General features: G+C 37.5%; 1 protein-coding gene across 2 annotated transcripts in view; it reads right to left on the bottom strand.

Annotated features, from left to right (window-relative positions):
* ACACA (acetyl-CoA carboxylase alpha) overlaps positions 1 to 19,525 on the bottom strand; it is a 246,389-nt gene that overhangs the window by 176,100 nt on the left and 50,764 nt on the right. For both annotated transcript variants that reach the window (XM_044673681.1, XM_044673680.1), the window contains 9 exons: positions 18,746 to 18,852; positions 16,711 to 16,821; positions 15,811 to 16,020; positions 14,459 to 14,629; positions 12,186 to 12,347; positions 11,751 to 11,914; positions 2,001 to 2,151; positions 1,330 to 1,433; positions 107 to 188 (listed from right to left, as the gene is read on the bottom strand). In XM_044673681.1, the coding sequence (XP_044529616.1) occupies positions 107 to 188; positions 1,330 to 1,433; positions 2,001 to 2,151; positions 11,751 to 11,914; positions 12,186 to 12,347; positions 14,459 to 14,629; positions 15,811 to 16,020; positions 16,711 to 16,821; positions 18,746 to 18,852 (1,262 nt within the window). The remainder of the gene's footprint in view (positions 1 to 106; positions 189 to 1,329; positions 1,434 to 2,000; positions 2,152 to 11,750; positions 11,915 to 12,185; positions 12,348 to 14,458; positions 14,630 to 15,810; positions 16,021 to 16,710; positions 16,822 to 18,745; positions 18,853 to 19,525) is intronic.

The raw sequence follows: 19,525 nt of genomic DNA, 5'->3' as shown, positions 1-19,525 counted from the left end.
AGAGAGAGAGAGAGAGAGAGAGAGAGAGAGAGAGAGAGAGAGAGAGAGAGAGAGAGAGAGAGAGAGAGAGAAAAGTAAAGAATAGGGCTCCCAGGGATGCTTATACCTTCAGCACATATTTGGCCCCTTCATAGATAAGTTCAACATCAACTGTGTTCAGAAGTGTGTGAGCAGGAAGGACTTGACCCCTGGAAAAAAATGTGTCACTCATCACCACATGGCTCTGAAAATCAAATAATCAAGTATAGCCAAACCTCAACTACCCATCTCCATTTATGAATAAATCTTGCCCCAAAAAAAGGTTTTCCAGCAGGGGAGAACCATGAAAATGGTTACCTCAGGGGCAGCTTAACCATCCTATTCCATTTTACGAACTTGGTGTCTCCCCCTTTCAATATGGTTTAAGTTCTTGTTTCTAGTTTCCTTAAGTTCTTCTTCCCTTCAGACTTTTAAAAGTGGAACTTAGCACATGAGTCCTCTGAGCAAGCCCTAAAAATTAATCCAGCCTCATACATGCCTGGCTGATGCTCTGATATAACTCAGAAGCCATCACTTATTATCCACATAACTTATTCTCAAGGACTAAAAATAGTTACATTAGGAAATTGAGGTTAGAAAGGGGTACAAGAACTTCTCAGTCCAAGGCCTGAGAAGTAATGGGCAGCTCAGGGAGAGCTCAAATGCCCAATTATGTATATACAGCCTCTTAATCTATGTTCTAGTCCATGTTCTTCATATGAGATCCTGGACAAAGAAAATAATCTCTTTTAGTATTTCCCTAACCCAACCCTCAAAACGCATGCCATTCTCCATGACCTCCTTCCTTTCTCCCACTGCAGAGAAAGGAAAGAAATGCTTACAAACTATTCATATAACCTGTATGCCCGGTGATTGGGTGATGGTCAGATAAACTGTTACATACAATATACTGGAATACTACAATGCAATTAAGTTCAACAATGCAAAAACATCTAGAAGGATCTTTATGAAGGGCAGAACCAGAAGTAGGGACTACATAGTGGCTAAGACCTTACTAGAGGGAAAATAAAGGAAAAGAAATGTTCAAAAAATCCAGATGATGAATGAAGAAAAATTTATCATGATTTTTTAAACACTGAAGTTAACTTAAATGTAAATAGTAAGCAAATGTAATGTTCAATGTTAAGCTTTTAATAAAATATCTAAGTAAATAAAAATGTAATTTTTTAACTGTCAGGAATAACCTTGAAAATGATAATATTGACCAGTTTAGTGTCCTGAGACCAATGTATAATTAGTCGGAATAAGTAATCACTGAGGGGCTATGTAACACCAAATAATCAATCCTACCTTTCTAAAGAGTGAAGGAAATTGGAGACACTATTCCGAAGGCTCACATCTGCCACATGAAGAGCCCCACATACAACCCCCAACATGGTATCAGGACGTTCTGCCTAGGAAAAAGGAAAAGAGGGCAAAGAAAAAATACAGTCAATCAGCATCTCTGGTTTTACTCCACAAACCTAAAAGGAAAAATTCACAGTAGAAAAAGTTTCTAATAGATGATTTCATTTCTTTAGCCCAAATTAGTACTGGGATAGTGGCCTCACCATCTTCCTGATGCCAGGGCCCAGACACACACTGTCTTTTGCTTCCTAAGGATTTTTTGTGTGCCTGAAAGCCACCTGGCTAATAGAATGGTACTAGACTGGCTTTTCTCAGAAAAGGCAAAGGCAGCCCTCAGTGATGTAAAAGCAAAATATCACCCCTCCAAAATGTTGAGTGCTCAGGCCATGTATGGGTTACCTGGCTTTTCCCAACCAAACTGATGCAACCTAGACTAAGAAAGAATTTGAGAATGAGAATAGTTTGAGAGAAGCCTGAAGGAGGGAAAGAGTTACATTTCAATCCCAGAGTGCTGCTCTCAGGCCTGCCCCAGGAAGTAACCTGGGCACCAGGGGGTGGGGAAACAGGAGGAAGCTGGGAGAGGAGGAGCTCTACTGTGTCCCAGAAGCCCCCACCTGGACTTTCTCAGCAATCAGCCTGTCCAGCCAGCCAGTATCTATGCGGTTCTGCTGGAAGCTCTCTGTCTCCAGTAGCTTGATCAGGTACTCGACAGTAGTACGAAAGTCTCCCCGGATAGAAAGCTCCTTCAAAGCCACCACCATGTTTCTGGAAGACAAGAGAATCAGCCTTTCAGGACATGTTCCGGGGACAAGGGGTGAGGCTGCAACAGCAGAAAAAGTAAAGGCAGGAATACAAATGCCAATCCAACCCTCACAAGTCTTTCAAGTTCTTTGGGCTAGCATTAGCCCAAGTTGAATGAGTCGTTATCTGTATCCATGGAGGAAGTGTCTCCTACTTTAAGTTCCCAACTGTCACCATCACTGGTCTGTGACATACTGATGTAGAACAACTTGACAATTCAAGTTTTCTTGAGGGACAGTTAGGTGACTCAGTGGATAGAGAGCCAGGCCTAGAGATACGGGAAGTCCTAGGTTCTAATCTGACCTCAAACACTTCCTGGCTTCTTAGCTGAATGACCCTGGGCAAGTCACTTAATCCCAATTGCCCAGCCCTTATTGCTCTTTTGCCTTGCCCAATACTGAGTATAATTCCAAGATAGAAGGTAAGGGTTTAAAAAAACACACAACTCAAGTGCTCTGGCCAGGAACACCTAGGAAATCACTCAGATTTGTGATAACAAGAAAATAAAGCAATATACAAGAAATCTCATTCTTATAAAAATATAGTGATGAATTCTAGCAATAAAGCAATTATTTCCTGGGAGAAGAACCTTTACCTCTAGTTCCTCCTCTGTACTACACTGATTTTCAATGCTTCACACATGCAATGCTGCCCAATTTAAAAACAAAAAACCCCTCACTTCTCATTGCCTCACTGCCTCCTTTCACTGGCTTCCACAAAGAATGACAGAGACCTTTCTCCATACCCTGAAGAGGCAGATGAGGACAGGTGAGGGACACTAGCTTATTCACCATTACATAAAGCTGGTGTGTGGGGGTTAACTTTGCTGAACTGCTTTTTAGACTCTTTTTTTTTTTTCCATCTCTGTCACATGGATGGCTCAAGAGGTACAGGGACTATAAAGGAAGGATTTTTTTCAGAAATGAAGATGATGTGAACATTTCAAAATTAAGATATAGTTTAACAAATTAAGTTAATAGAGTATGTACATTCAGATTAATTCCTCGCCTAGGATTTTAGGGTTGAAAGGGACATTGGTGATCACCTTATCCAGGGACTTTGAATCTAAGGTTTGTAAACCTGGTTGGACAGTTTGTTTGATAACTTTATTGCAATACAACTGGTTTTTCTTGTAATCTTATGTATTTTTTATGCATTTAAAAACATTCTGAAGGGTCTACAGGCTTCACTAGGTTACCAAAGGAGAAACATGACACACAAAAGCACCCCTAATCAAATCTAACCCACTTCTTTCAGAAGTAAATAAGTTCACTGAAGTTAAGCAGCTTGTTAAGTCACATACCTGGACAAGACTAGAACCAGGTCTCTTTACTCTCTGGCTAGCATTCATCGTAATATGTCATATTTTCCAAATTTTAATTTTTTTAAAACCTAGACTATATCTGAAAGTAAAAAATGGTCTCACATTCACCAAAATACGTGTACCAGCACTTCTTATGGAATAAAAAAGCTGAAGAAAAGGAGTTATGGGCTGAGGGGGAGCAGCTAAACACATCATGATACATGAATGCTATGGAATATGATTATTCTGAAAAATGTAATTATTATGAAAACTCAGAGGATCATGGAGAGACATATGAACTGACACACAAGGAATTAAGTAAGACAAAAGAAAATAATATACAAAATTGATTTCGACACTGTATAAACGGGAGGTAGCTAGGTGGTACAGTAGATAGAATACCAGGCCTAGAGTCTTGCACACCTCTGGGTTCAAATCTGGCCTCAGACACTTCCTAGCTATGTAACCTTGGGCAAGTCTATTTGCTTAGTCTTTGTATTTCTGTCTTAAGAGTTTGGTCTAAGACAGAAAGTAAAGGATTATAGGAGGAAAAATGTACAAATGGGGAGAACAAAACCTAAAAGCCTGGAAGCTGAATATTTATAATGTCAAAATTTAGCCAGATTTTTTTGGGGGGTGTGGGGGAGTGGGAGGGGAGAGGAGGATCTATGGATGTAGAATATTATACACATTAACATACTCAGTTGACATGTTATGCTGGCTAGTATTGTTGATCTGTTTTTCACTCGCTTTTCTTGATTCTTTGCTATAACAGATATCTCATTAGCTCAAGAGGGATAATCAATGTCTTTGGAAGTGAGTGAAATATACAAAAAATTGAACATAAACATAAATTTAAAAACAAAATGACATTTCACCCAAAATAATTTTAAAAAGCCCACAACGGACAAGATAAATTATTTTATGGCTTCATAATTGAACATCAAAGTCTTTGATAGTATGTCTTGGTATGTGAGTGACATTGTAAGACTTACTGACATTTTTGTTCAGCTCTTCAAACAATGCTATGCATATGTTATATCCATTAAGTTCTTAGTGAAAGAATGAATCCTGAGGAGTTGGATGATAAAAATTGAGAGAGCAATGAACTTGGAATCAGGTAGCCCTGATTTTAAATAAAGCCTCAAACACTTAGTATTTGTGTGATCATTGGCAAGCCATTTAACACTGCCTGCCTCCGTTTCTTGATCTATAAAATGAAAATAATAACAGCACCTTATCTAGGCAGAAGTACTGTGATCTCACAATGAAAGAATGCTTATAAAATGCTTTGCAGACATATTCTAATTATCATCATGTCGAAAAAATAGCTTTCCTTAGTTTTTAAAGTTTCCGTAGAAAATGAGTCATTCACCTCCAAATGCATCATATATCAAAAGGAATAGTGCTGAACTAAACCAACTGTTTTTGTTTAACAATGCCAGCATAATATTTACTATCAATTGCAAGTCTTCTATAACATCTTTTTAGTCTTATCAAAAATTTGCTTTCAGATTCAAGTTGTCTTTTTATTTTTAATATACAGTAATAACTCAGTTTTCATTGACATCAGTTATCGATTTCTGTTTTCATTTATTTTTTCAGCAAAAAAATTTGTCTCGGGGGCAGCTGGGTAGCTCAGTGGATTGAGAGCCAGGCCTAGAGACAGGAGGTCCTAGGTTCAAATCTGGCCTCAGACACGTCCCAGCTGTGTGACCCTGGGCAAGTCACTTGACCCCCATTGCCTACCCTTACCAATCTTCCACCTATAAGTCAATACACAGAAGTTAAGGGTTTAAAATTAAAAAAAAAAAAATCATACAAATGGAAAAAAATGTAGTAAGATTAATATATGGAAGACATGCTATGAATATTAGGAAATTGTTCTATTTAGTTAAGATTTTATGAGATCCAGGGCAGGTAAGGAAGAGGATGTGGAATGGAGCATATTCTACAGAACCTCCTGGAGCAGAATAGTTTGATCAAGAGAAAACAACACTGACATACTGAGATGGATGATAAAGGGGAACTAAACAGTATTGCGTTCTAGTAGTAGTGTTTTAAGGCCTGATCAATAATCATAATGTTAGTTTTAAATAAACAAGACAGTTAGAAGAGGAGGAAGAGAAAAAGGTTGAGCTGAGCCAAAAATATTTTTATAGTGGGGAAAATACAATTGAACCAACTCACATTTACATAACACTATATAACAATGTACGTAATGGATTTATGAAGCCCATTCCCAGACATTTGGATTCATACTTTTGATGAATCTATGATCATTTCCTCAATAGGAGTAAACTTTTATCCATAGATAAGAATACAAACTTTCCACATTTTTTCCAATCTATGTGTCTGAGGATCACTATTATGTACCAGGACTTCTTTTTCAATTCAGTTTTAATTTGCATCTGAATTCTCTTCCTTCCATTACACTGCATCCCAATACATCAGAATTCCAGTTGCAAACATGTATAGTAAAGCACACTGGCCATGTCCAAAATATATTTACAGACTTGTGTATATATGTCTACACACATACACTCCCTCAATTTCCTTCCAAATTCATCACCTCTATATTTAGAGGTGTTTCATCATGAATCTTCTGAAATAGTAATTTGTCACTGTTTTTATCAGAATTCAAAAGTCCTTAAACGTCGTTTGTCTTTTTAATGTTTTTGCCATTTAATAAACTGTCCTCCTGGTTCTACTCACTTTGCTTTGTATCAATTCATACAAGTGTTTACAGGTTTCTCTGAAACCATTCCCTCCATCATTTCTTATAGCATAGCAGGATTCCATTACATTCACATGCCATAAATTTTCAGCCATTTCACAATTGATGGGCATTCCTTCAGTTTTCAATTCTTGACCACCACAAAAAAAGTTGCTATATTTTTGCACATGAGCATCCTTTTCCTTTTGATTTGATCTCTTTGGGGAATAGCCCTAACTTACCTAGTGGAGATATCATCTGCTCAAAGGCTCTAGGTCTTCTAAACTTTCTTAGGTTCTAGTTACTATCTATTGTCTTTTGTTAGTAATATAAGACTAGTTCACCTTTTCTAACCATATTATTTCCTTAAACTATTTTATTTCAATTCTTGAATGAGAAACAACTTTTGCTTCAGCCTACATAATCATGGCATGTGTCTAGTGTTCCATAATTATAACATATGGTATCATCACTGGTAAACACTATAAACCAGAGTCTCATTTACTGGCTCAGTGGATATGAAGCCAGGCCTAGAGATGGGAGGTCCTAGATTCAAATGTGGCCTTAGAAACTTCCTAGTTGTGTGACTCTATGCAAGTTGCTTAATCCCAAGTGCCTAGCCTTTACCACTCTTTTGACTTAAAATCAATAGTATCAATTTTAAGACAGAAAGTAAGGATTTTTTTAAAAAGAAATTGCCACCTGAGACTCAGCAATCACAGTTGTCAGTTCTTTCAAGAACCATGGGATGGGCTCTTCCAAGTCTGAGGATTTGAATTCATCAAGGGTACTTCCTCTACTCTTAGTTAAGACAGATGTCCCCTTATGATCTCCCCATTTAGCTTGGGTAACAATCAATAAGCTTTTCTTTTTTTTTTTCCTTAAAAATTTACTTTTTGCCTTGGAATTGATACCAACTATAGATTCTACAGCAGAAGAGAAGTTAAGGACTAGACAACAGGGGTTAAGTAATTTGCCCAAGATCACACAGCTAAGCAGTGTCTGAGGCTACATTTAAACCCAGAACCTCATGTCACCAGTCTAGCATTCTATCCAATGAGCCACCTAACCAGCCCAAATAAGTACTTCTTCTACACCTACTGGTTTATGAAGATGGTGGCACAGTGGATAATACACTGGGCCTGGAGTCAGGAAGACCTGAGTTCAGATTATGCCTTGGACACTTACTAGCTGTGTAATACTAGGTAAGTCGTTTAACTTCTATTTGTCTCAGTATCCCCAATACTAAAATGAGGACAGAGATAGTACCTACCACCCAGTGTCATTGTGAGGATAAAGTGAGATAATATTTGTAAAACACAGTGTCTGGTACAATGTAGACACATAATTAATGCTTATTTCCTTTCCTCACCTCATATGTTCTGTGCCAAGCACTAAAAGATACAAATGCAGGGGGCAGCTGGGTAGCTCAGTGGATTGAGAGTCAGGCCTAGAGACGGGAGGTCCTAGGTTCAAATCTGGCCTCAGCCACTTCCTAGCTGTGTGACCCTGGGCAAGTCACTTGACCCCCATTGCCTACCCTTACCACTCTTCTGCCTTTGAGCCAATACACAGTATTGACTCCAAGACAGAAGGTAAGGGTTAATTAAAAAAAAAAAAAAAAAAAAAAAAAAAAAAGATACAAATGCAAATAATGATAAATTCAAAGAAAGAAACAATCTCCACTTGCAAGTCACTTATATTCAGAATTAGGAAAGGTTTCAAGTGGTCTGGAGTGTACTATGACGGAATTGAGAAGGGAGTGTATTTGAGATACAGGGCATGGCTAGTAAAGTCACAGAGACAAGAGAGTGCCATGTATGAACATAGGAAGGATTAGTTTAACTGAACTGGAGAGTGAAGGGGTTAATAAGGCTGGTAAAAAAGGTGTAGCTAGGTAGCAAAATGCAGAGAGAGTGCCAGGCCTGGAGCTGGAAGGACCTAGGTTCTAACCAGACTTCAGGTATAAGGGACACTTCCTAGATGTGTGACAGGTCACTTAATCACAACCCTTTGCCACTCTTCTTTTTTAGAATGGATAGTGAGTCAGAAGATTAGTGTTTTTGGAAAAATAAGCTAGTACCAGGTTGTGAAAAGCTTTAAAAAAGCTAAACAGAGTTTCTATTTTTCCTAGAAGTAACAGTCAGTGAAATGTATTAAGTAGAGAAAGAATATGGCCAGATATGTGCTTAGGGAAAATCACTTTGGCAGTTGTGTAGCAGATGTAGCACAGTGGTAAGAGACCAGAGAGAGAAATGCCAAGTAGGAAGTCATTTTAATAACAGAGGTGATGAGGGCCTGAATAAAGGTAGCAATTCTGTGAGGAGACAGATGGCATTGAATGTAAGAGATTCAGTGGAGTCAGAAATAGAAAGAATAGGCAATGAACTGGACAAGGGAAGAAGGCAAAAATGAGAAGATGAGAATAATGCCAAAGTTACAAACCTGGATGAATGGAATAATGGTATTACTCCCAGCAGAAAGAGAGGGACTCAGAAGAGGCATAGTGGTATGTAAGGGGAAGAATAAGAGGTCTGTTCTGGACATGTTTGAGTTTAAGACATCACTGGAACATTCAGTTTGCAATGGCCAAACAGGTCACTGGAAATATAGAATTGAAGCTGAAGAGATGGACTGAGACTAGAGAGAGATCTATGAAGTATCTATTATAGGTGATAATTAAACACACACAAACTAATGAAGTCACCAAGAGAGACCATATAAAAAATAAGGGAAGCCCAAGACACAAGGACAATAAACCTGCTAAAGAGACTGTGAAGGAACAATTAAGAGAACCAGAAGAGAGTAGTGTCATGAAATCACAGAAAGGAGAAAATACCCAGAAGTTGTCTACATTGTCAAAAGCAAAGGCTTTTTGATCAAAGACCTCACCACACACATATGCATGCACACACACAGTCCATTCCCTGATTAACCATCATTCTACTTAGAGCAAAAAGTTAAGCACTTCCACTTTCTTTCCAGCATATAATCTATCCATACCATTTATCCCCAAAAGTGGTCCAATTTCTTCTCCCTATTTCCCAAACCCAACAGAGGTAGGTTTGTGTTTTTTTTTTTTAATGAAACTTTCATTTTGCCTTCTAAAACTAGTATTTCTTGATAAAATGTGATAGATTTAGCTACTATTGACAATATAATGATCCAGAACAATTCTGAGGAACTTATGACAAAGAATGCTATCCACCCCCAGAGAAAGAACTGTTGGAGTAATAATGTGGTTATGAAAGCATACAATTTCACACTTGTTTATTTGGGTATATGTTTGGGGGTTTTGGTTTTAATAAGATTACTCAAAAAAATAAACGATATGGAAATATGTTTTGTGTAATAATACATGTATAACCCAGATCGAATTGCTTGCCAGCTCTGAGAGAAGAGAGTAGGAAAGAGGAAAACAATTTGGATCATATAACTTTGGAAAACTTATGTGGAAACTTATTACATGTAATCTGTAAAGAAAAAATAAAATTACAATGAAAAAACTTTATATAACTTTATACAAGAGAAAAGGAAAGTACTTCTTTTCTCTTATATAAAGGGGGGAACCCTTGTAATAAAATAAACATAGTTAAGCAAAATAATTTCTAGCATTAGCAATATGTGAACTATGTCTCATTCTGAATCTTAACTTCATCACATCTTTGGCAGGAAGTGGGTAGTTCAGTCCATCATTGTGCCTCTTGAATCATGACAGGTCAGTACACTGATCAGCTCTGAAGTCTTTCAAAAGTGTGCTTCTTTACAAAATGTTTTATCATATGAATTATTTGACTGGTTCTGCTCACTTCATTCTACCTCAGTTCTTATCTTCCCAGTTTGCTATTCTGAAAGCAATCCATTCAATTAGGTTTATGAGACTCCTGGCAAATACACTCTTACCAGCCTTTATTACATAAGTTCCACAGCTGGCCCAATATCCTTACATCTTAAGCTGTAATTCATAAATATTTGTTGTTGTTCTTTTTCAGACCTTCAGTCATGTGCAACTCTTCATGACTCCATTTAGGGTTTTCTTGGCAAAGATACTGGAGTAATCTGCCATTTTCTTCCTTTGCTCATCTCACAAATGAGAAAAACTGAAGTAAACAGGGTTACGTGGCAGCTAGTAAGTGCCTAAGGCCAAATTTGAAATCATGAAAAAGAATCTCCTTGGCCCAGAACTTTATCCACAATGCCACTTAGTGCAAAAGGACTACATATCCAAACAAATACATGCTATATGCCAGTGGTTCCCAAACTTTTTTGGCCTACTGCCCCCTTTCCAGAAAAAATATTTACTTAGCCCCCTGGAAATTAATTTTTTTTTTAATTTTAAAAGCAATTAATAGGAAAGATAAATGCACCTGTGGCCATCACTGCCCCTCCCACCAGGGGGCAGTGGCGTCCACTTTGGGAATCACTGCTATATACCATAGGAAACATTCATTTTTTGTCCCTTCTATTTTTTTTTTTAAACCCTTAACTTCTGTGTATTGGCTGCTAGGTGGAAGAGTGGTAAGGATGGGCAATGGGGGTCAAATGACTTGCCCAGGGTCACACAGCTGGGAAGTGTCTGAGGCCGGATTGAACCTAGGACCTCCCGTTTCTAGGCCTGAGTCTCAATCCACTGAGCTACCCAGCTGCCCCTGTCCCTTCTATTTTTATTGGGTATACTGCAAAGTCTACTTCTTTTGAATACGCACGAATTTCATAAGAGAATCTGACAAAAATCTGACGCTTGGTATAATGCATACATATGTCATCAGTAAATAGAAGTATTAGTGAGTACCTGGCCAACTATAGTGAATCTCTTTCCATTTGGGCTTATGCCCAGATGTGATCACCCAAGATAGTGATAAATATCTTCGGTAAGTATATATCTCCCTGTTTTATGATGCCACACTTGTTACTGATGAATCAAAGCACTGTTGAAAGCTGTATGACATATGCATGAGATATGTTACTGAAAGAGACCCATTCAGGCTGTGTTTTGTTATAAGCTATCTGTTTTTTTGTTTGTTTTTTTTTGGAAACAAACAGCATAATTATGCATTCACTATGCCTTGCAATTGGTGAAATGTTAAGCTTTAATACTTTAGAAGTATAAATGCAACAAACTTATCCTCCAAAATGTGAAAGGTTAATCATTTAAAATATTGATACATTTCTTATTAAAATGCCACACAACCACTGTCTTGTGGTATATTCCACTCTAGTTGATTTTCATATTTTGCTTTCACATTTCACATATTTTCCTCAGTTGCTGCTTAGTACGTAAAGAATAACACGAGTAATCATAGCCTTAATATCACCTAAAGAATGAGGTATTGATGCATACATAAAAGTTCTGACATGATCCCACAAGTCAATAGCATTTATACTTCTGTAGTTATAGCTCAACAGTGCCCTAAGACTTTGGAGTTACCCTATATATGCTTCAATTAGATTATCCAAATTTGTACTATTGTGAGAAACTAGAAATTACTAAGTTAGGACCTGAGAAATGCTTTATTCCATAAACACAAACACCTGAATACTTACGAAATGGCTTCCTCTCGGTTTTCTCCCCAGGAGAAGCAGTGACCAAACTGAGAATCTGCAAACTCATGAAGTCCACCTGCAGCAGCAACACTGAAATAGCCCCAGACATTTTTATTACTGCGGAAGTTCAGTTCCTGGACTGTTCCTGAACTGGGCTTAAAACCCTGTTAAAAGATAGAGAATATAAGAGAAATCTTAGTACATTCCCAGGAAAGATGTCTCTTATAGTTTGCTGCCTAAAGGAGAATCCCTGGGGGAAGAACTATGTATTCAGTCATGGCACCTACAGGCAGGTCTTCAGGTAAATATGACCAGGTGGGGACTCAGTTACAATGACATAACTGAGGTAATCAGAAGTTATCTTTCTGCATCTTCCCCATCAGAATAAAGTTGATATACCTGAACCCTGTGCTTCAGCAAGCTATCTTTAGTTACCTCATCAGGATTCTCACTAGTGATCCGAGCAGCAATGACGTGACCCCTGGGGCAGGGAACATGAGCAGAGTTTTCAAAATCAATGGGGACATCTCCCCAAGGGGAGACCCCATACATCATTCGAATATCCTTAATTCTGTACAGAGGAATCCCCATGGCAATCTGAAGGAGAACAAACCACATGTGTGTAAGATCAATCATAAGTGCTTTTTCTATAAATTTTACATTTACCATTCTTTTCACACAGTTCTTCCACCTTAGAGACCACTGCCTATCATTCCTACAAAATTCGATTCCTTTTTCTGCAGGCTTTAAATTTCATAAATATTGACTATCAGTACATACTCTAAGTAGACTTAGTTAGCATCACTACATTTATAACTGCCTCTATTTTACCCTAGTTTATTATTGAAAGAAATTAATCAGACTTCCTCTAATAACTCAAATTCCTGCTGACATATACCACAGGTAAACCCAACAGATGCCACAGCTTCTTCCTTGAGGTCAGACGCTATTCCAAACTAATAACAATAGATATGTTAGAACTAGGAATATAGCATACAGACTATAACTAAGTAAAAAAATACATACATATATATGAGGGAATAATTTTAAGAATCAAAAAGTAAACCCTACAGAGTAAGAAGTAAAGGCCTTTGATATCTATGCTCTGAATATATGTTTGGTTATAAAAGAAGTAAAATAGAAAAACAACATAAAAGAGAAAGTATATGACTATGACACATCCCCAGCAGGCACCAGGGGAGTTGTTGGAGATTGACCAGGTGAATCTGTCAGAGCCCTAACTAATCACCTTTCCTGACCCCACAGACCACAATGGAGGAGAGTAAAGGTTTACTGCCTTATCAACAGGCAGAACTTTAGATGCTACAAAGCCTATTTTGAAGGATGGATAAATGTAATGGAGAAAGTTCAACACAATGCCAGAAAACATAGAACTGTTTTCCAAATAATTAGCTTTCTAGCTAAAGTAACTATGACTTTGTCTCATCCCAACTCTCTGAGGCTTGATTTTCTTGGCTATAAAATGAAAACATTACTCCTACTACCTTTCTCCCAGAAGTACTAAGGGAGGAAAGTGCTTTGTAAACTGTAAAGTATTATGAGAGTGGATGTTTCTGTTATTCTTTGGTCACAAGAAGCCCTAACTCCTTCATTAGTAGTTGTGGCCTTCCCTAGCTTACGAAAGTAAGTTAAAGGCAACATTGCCAGAAGTAGAGTAGAATGAGAGCAATTTACAGTTTAGAACCATAAAAAAACCTAAGGAAAATAGCTCAGAAATACAACAGAACTCAGATGAAGGCAACATGGAGCTACGACTCCAAAAAACTGATACTGAAGCATGCTACCCACACAGTCAGAGAGGTGACCAACTAAAAATATAGAATGAGACATACCAATGTGCTGAGTAGTTTTGCTTGACTATACCTTTGTTATTAGAGATGGCTGGGAGTGGGTGATGGAAAGTTAAAGGGTAATGATACAAATACAACAACAACAAAAAGCACATCAAAAAATATTTAAAATACATCGAAGAAAGCAAAAAGATTCAAGAGAAACAAACTGAGCAATTTCATTACTGCCATACTCAATTTAATAAACATTTCCTTTAAAAATAAACGGTGCATAACTGAAATTCACATCATCATGTGCAATCCTATTTTTTTCCTTTTTGAATACTAAACTGTTGATGTTTGCTGATAATTAATTTCATAATAAAAAAGAATATTTAAATGAAAAAATATTTTTCAGGAGTCATTCTCTCAAATCATGGTAATATAGAGGTGCCATATGGGTCATTCTTGCCAGAAAATATCTGGGCTACCTCTGCATTCTGACATGCAACCAAGGGGACAAATCAACCAATGAATACCCAAAGGGCCACTAGTCCAAAACATGAGGCTTCTGTAGGAATTTTCAATCAAGTGTGAGATGCTTTTGTTTTCAGCCTCTCACAATGGGGACCTGACATATGGAGTGACCCTTAAGAAATACAAGCCTATTTCTTAAGTGGCTAGCTCTGGCATTTCAAAACTTGCCCGTATTTCCCATCTTATCAGGGAAACAAGTTACCCAAGGATTACATACAAAGAGCACAGGTCATGAATCACAAAATTGCACAATAGAACTGAACACCAAAAGAGATTCTGATTAAGAAAAGCTTCCTTCCTATCAGACACTGGTAAATCCAGTTCTTCAGGTATCACTGACATTCCCAGCCTCCCCAGAGGCCCAGGAGCACTGGGACTCACCTGGAGTTGTGCCGCTGGAAGGTTGACATCGGCCACCATCTCTGTACAAGGGTGCTCCACCTGCAGCCGCGGATTCAGCTCCAAGAAGTAGAAGCTGCCATCCTGGCTGTAGAGGTACTCCACAGTCCCAGCACTGACATAACCTACCATCTTGGCAAGCTTCACAGCACACTAAAAGACAACGTCATGATGAGCGAGTTCAAGAACCCTATTATATCCAAAATCCAGTCCTTGCCTGCTGCCTCTCACTAGTTCAAAAATTCAATACTTCCAGTCATACAAGGGCAGATTTTTCTCCACACTAACCATAACCCAAAATCTAAAGTTAAAGGACAGCAGAGAGATGATTTACTTTGTTCACAGTTTACAACAGAAAGCTAACACACCCCGCAAACTCCTAGTAAGGACAAAGCACAATATACAGTATAGATCAATCCTTCAAATAACTATTCATCTGGCTTGTTTCAAATCCAGAGAAAGGGAGAATATAACTTATCTACTAAAAGGTAATGAGTTCTGCTTCAATACATCAGGAAAGACTTTGTCCAAACTTTCCAATTTGTGGTATTTTGTTTTCTATGTGCTTCTAAGATATTTCTTAAAAAGTTTTAATGGAATCTATGAATTTTAAACATGCTTAGAAAACTCTGCTGAAGAAATTAGTCATTGCAATAAACCCTAGCCTGCCCTAGTAAGTGCATTCAAATCATCAGTGGATTCATGTTAAAAAGCAAATATAAAAGTCACTTTAATCTGTAAGATCCAGCTCAAATAGCTAATCTGGAAGACAGGACTGCCTTTCTAGAATGATACTCAAGACAGATATGCTGAGGTGAGTACTTCCTCCCCAAATGGAGGTCAGAACCCCTCCAACTGTCATGAATTGCCATGGACAAAATGTTTATCTTCTGGCCAACAAGATAAAGAGCATAACATGCTTAGCTGAGTTAGTCTTTGAATAACAGGCACAATTTGCTGTCAGGCTCCAACAGACTTAGTACAAGTGTCTTGAAAAATATAAGGAACATTATTAAAAAACATCTCTCTTTTCATCTATCTTCTCCCAGCCAAAGGAACAGTGTTATGTAATATTGGTACATTTTTTAACAAAAGCAGTTGTTTGATGGCTGGCTTATGAGAAGAATAACAAAGTGCTAATATCCTATTTTTTTTTTTACTTCAAAAAAAATACAAAATAAAAGCACTTCTAGGCTTGTTGAATAACTTCTGATATTCTCTGTACATTTACCCAATAAGGATAGTATACTCACCTCCTGCCTGCTGAACACAGGTATTCACTCACATACCCCCACACATTGGTGCCCTCTCCACCCCCTTGTGAATACACTCACCTGTTCCATATGCTCAAATACCACTGGAGTTGCAATGGTGGCAGGAGCCTCTTCTATGATCTTCTGGTGTCTTCTCTGCACAGAGCAATCACGTCCGAACAATGAAATTGCATTTCCATACTGATCTGCTAAGATCTGTACCTCCAAGTGACGAGACTGTTTAGCTAGTCTCATCACAAAGATAGGGGAGCCAGGGACTTCAGCCTGAACCTGTAACAAAGAAAGAAATGAATATTCAATTATCCTACATTTTTTTTGGAAGTAGAACAGGACAGGACCTATGATTTCATTGGCATAAGAAACTCCCAGATGAGGAAATTCCCACTACTAAAGCACAGCAGCACCTTATCTGCCATTCATGGTTTCAGAAAAGTGTTTAAAGCCCTAAGAAATTAAGTGACATACCTAGGGTCACACATACCCATGTTAGGTTTGAACCCAGGTTTTCCTAGCTTTAATAACAGTTCTCTAACCAATTACATCATGTTACCTCTGGAGTAAAAACATATTTGCTATTATGATACATTTTTTCTTCCCACCTCCCTTTAATAGGTATATTCCCAACTAAATTATCCAATAAATCAAAAGGAATATAAGACTAATCTATACTGTAGGGATAAAGGAATCCAAAATGGAAAATGAACCAAATCCCACAGTATCACATAATCCTATAGCCCAACACAAAGCCTAGGGGTCCTGGTCCCTGAAGGCCAAACATAGGCCTCTTTCCTGTCATTATCACTATCATCTCCCCCAATCCATCCCTACCTTCCCCCAGAGCAATAAATGGTTTTACACACATCCTCCCATCATTTCTGATTGACTTTTAATGATGTAAGTCTTTAATAACAAATGTTTTTGAAATATACTAACCCAAGCAAACAACTAATAGTACTCTACCTGTCTGAAGAGGTTAGGGAAGTCATCAGCATGGTTAACTTTTCTGATTCCCTTCCCTCCTCCTCCTTCTGAGGCCTTGATCATAACTGGATAACCAACTTCCTCAGCTGCCTAAGAGGAGGAAATAGAGAAAAAAGAAAGGCTAAAGGAATTAAGTGAGGAATATAGGCAAAGAGAAGTAAGAGGAAAAATTATTCACAAGGACCTAAATTGTTCAAATGCATGCAGCAAGCTGACAAATTCAGAATTCCAAAATAACAACTATAAGTAATTAATTAATCTTAATTTTCATATAACAAGAATTCTTTTTCATATTCAAATGTAATCAGATGCAAAAGGGCACTAAAACAAGAGAATTTACTCAAAAACTAGCCTCAAAGAATTCTCTGAGACCAGTAGTAATATTTAATCCAAACTCTTATAGCTCCTGCTTTATAGTATTGTATAATGCTCACTTTACAACACAGAAATAGTAACTAGCATTTATATAGCACTTTAAGGTTTACAAAGCATTTTATATATGTTATCTTTTATGATCCTTACAACAATCCTGGAAGGGAGGTGTTATTATTATCCTCATGTTATAAATGAGAAAGCTGAAGCAGGTAGAGGTTAAGCAACATGCCCAGAATCACAAAGGTAGGAAGTATGTAAGGCTGGATTTGAATTCAAGACTTCCTGACTCTAGGTCCAGTATGCTCATCACAGTGTCATTCAGCTGCTTTCAAGAACTAAATTGTCAAAGGGATTGAACTATGTATTACATTAACTAAGACATGAAAGTAAATTTATTTTAGGAAAACTTTATACATACATTTAACTTATAAAATAATAGGTTTGAGTAGGGAACTAGATATTGAATCTATTCTGTATTACTTGAATTTCAACCTAAATGTGACTAAAACACTTTCTTTGATAAATGTAATTAAACATTTCCAATTGAAATGGAACTATCATAGTAAAATAATCTTTTGTGTAGTCATTTGCAAAGAGAGAAGGTTCCTTATATTTTAGAATTTTTTTAAATTCTCAACAAGGATTGAAATTTAAAAAGTTTCTGATTTAAAACTCAATTAATCAAAATATTTAACTAACTCATCCTCCCTCCATTCCACACACTCCCTACCCAGCAACTTTGGAAAGGACTTCCCTAAGGATTCCAAATATTTGAGCTTTTTCTATACTATATGTACACAACCTAAAATTTCCACGAGAGGTCAGCTATTCAGCCCTTTACAATGCTTTGAGGATAAAGACCAGTTATGGCATGGGAATAGATCAAAGATGGCAAATGGGAGAGAAAAAAGGAGAAGCATTCAGTTATTGACCTTGCTGCTGCTACTGCTCCTAAGATGGCCAGGCTAGGGGTCAAAGTTAAACTGTATAGCTGTTGACTGGACTTAACTGGGAATGAGTGAGTAATCCTTTTTTAAAATGTCCTAAACTGTGAAGAAGAAAGATCATCACCTTTATGAAATATCCTTTTTTGCCAATGAAAGCAAAGAAAGACAATTCAGGATGTGGTATTTCTAATTAAGGGGAGAATGTTAATTCTCTTTCTTAAGCAACAGCATGGCTAATGTCAAAATAAAAAAGAAGAGATTTAAACATCCAGTTTTCTGCTTAGATGTATACCATACAAATTAAATGAGTCTTGTCTTTCAGAGAAAAAATATTTATTCCAAATTAACATCCTAGGTTAGCCACTCCAATTAACTATGAACCTGAAAAAAAGTAAGTAGTACCAAATAGTTCCCCCAAATCCAATCATTCATGTAGGAAATGTCAAATTTAGATAGTTTGTTTCAAAAATAATTTTAAATTGTTTATCTATAGAACAGGCTATATCTATGCTCTGTTACTTAAAAACCATTCCCCTAGAATCTAATATTATGAATATTTGCCAAACCTAACAAGAGAGCAGTCTGATCTTAGTGTCAACTTGAGCATTTAGTAAAGTCCATTCTCAAATGCCCAGATGCTTGAGCCTATTCCCAATCAACTAAAATGCACCATTCTCTAGTTTGCAACCTACCTGCAACCCAGCATCTACATCCTTCACATAACCTTTCTCATACAGATCCTGGGGAACATTCAAAATGCGTTTTGAAAAATCATTCTCTTGCCAGTCCACCCGAAGACCTGTAATATATGAGTAACCATAGAATCACTGCTAAAGCATATCCTAGAAAGCAGAATCTTGTGCAACTTTCTGTCAGACTTTTAAAATTCTATACTGTACAAAGGAGAATAAAGGGGGATTCTCGCTTATAAGAAATTAAAGCTACGCTCTATCCTTTGGGTTAACAATCTTTAATCACAGCTGATTCTGCTGAAGAACACAGGCCAACATAGAGGACAATTCCACCAAAATCTTTAACCTGAATAATTGGTTTCCCACTTCATAAAGGGTTCAAGGAGATAAGAAGTTACCTTTAAAAATACATGAACACACAAAACAAAAGCATGGGAGACTTCTCACAGCAACTCGGCAGGCAAATACCTTCTCTTTGTATGTTTAGGCCTGCTCCTGGGGCAGAGTTCTGGGGAATAATTCAAACGTTATGGGCCCTTGGAAATAGAAATGGCAATTTTATTGGCCTCAACAGAGCCATGATTCCATGCTCCCTGAATGTTCCTATATGCGACAGCCACACAGGGAGCACTATAGCCTCTCAATTCAAACAAGAACAAATTCAACCTTTTCTTTTAAACTTAGGCTATTTGACCCAGAAGGTCTAGGGAGGATATAACAGTTCCCAAAGAGAGTCTGGATAACCACACTCAGAAATGACTTGAACACAAAGCTAAAAGG

This window comes from Gracilinanus agilis, chromosome 4 (assembly GCF_016433145.1).
Source record: "Gracilinanus agilis isolate LMUSP501 chromosome 4, AgileGrace, whole genome shotgun sequence".
NCBI classification, from domain to species: Eukaryota; Metazoa; Chordata; class Mammalia; order Didelphimorphia; family Didelphidae; genus Gracilinanus; species Gracilinanus agilis.
This window is presented reverse-complemented; position numbering and strand designations above follow the sequence as displayed.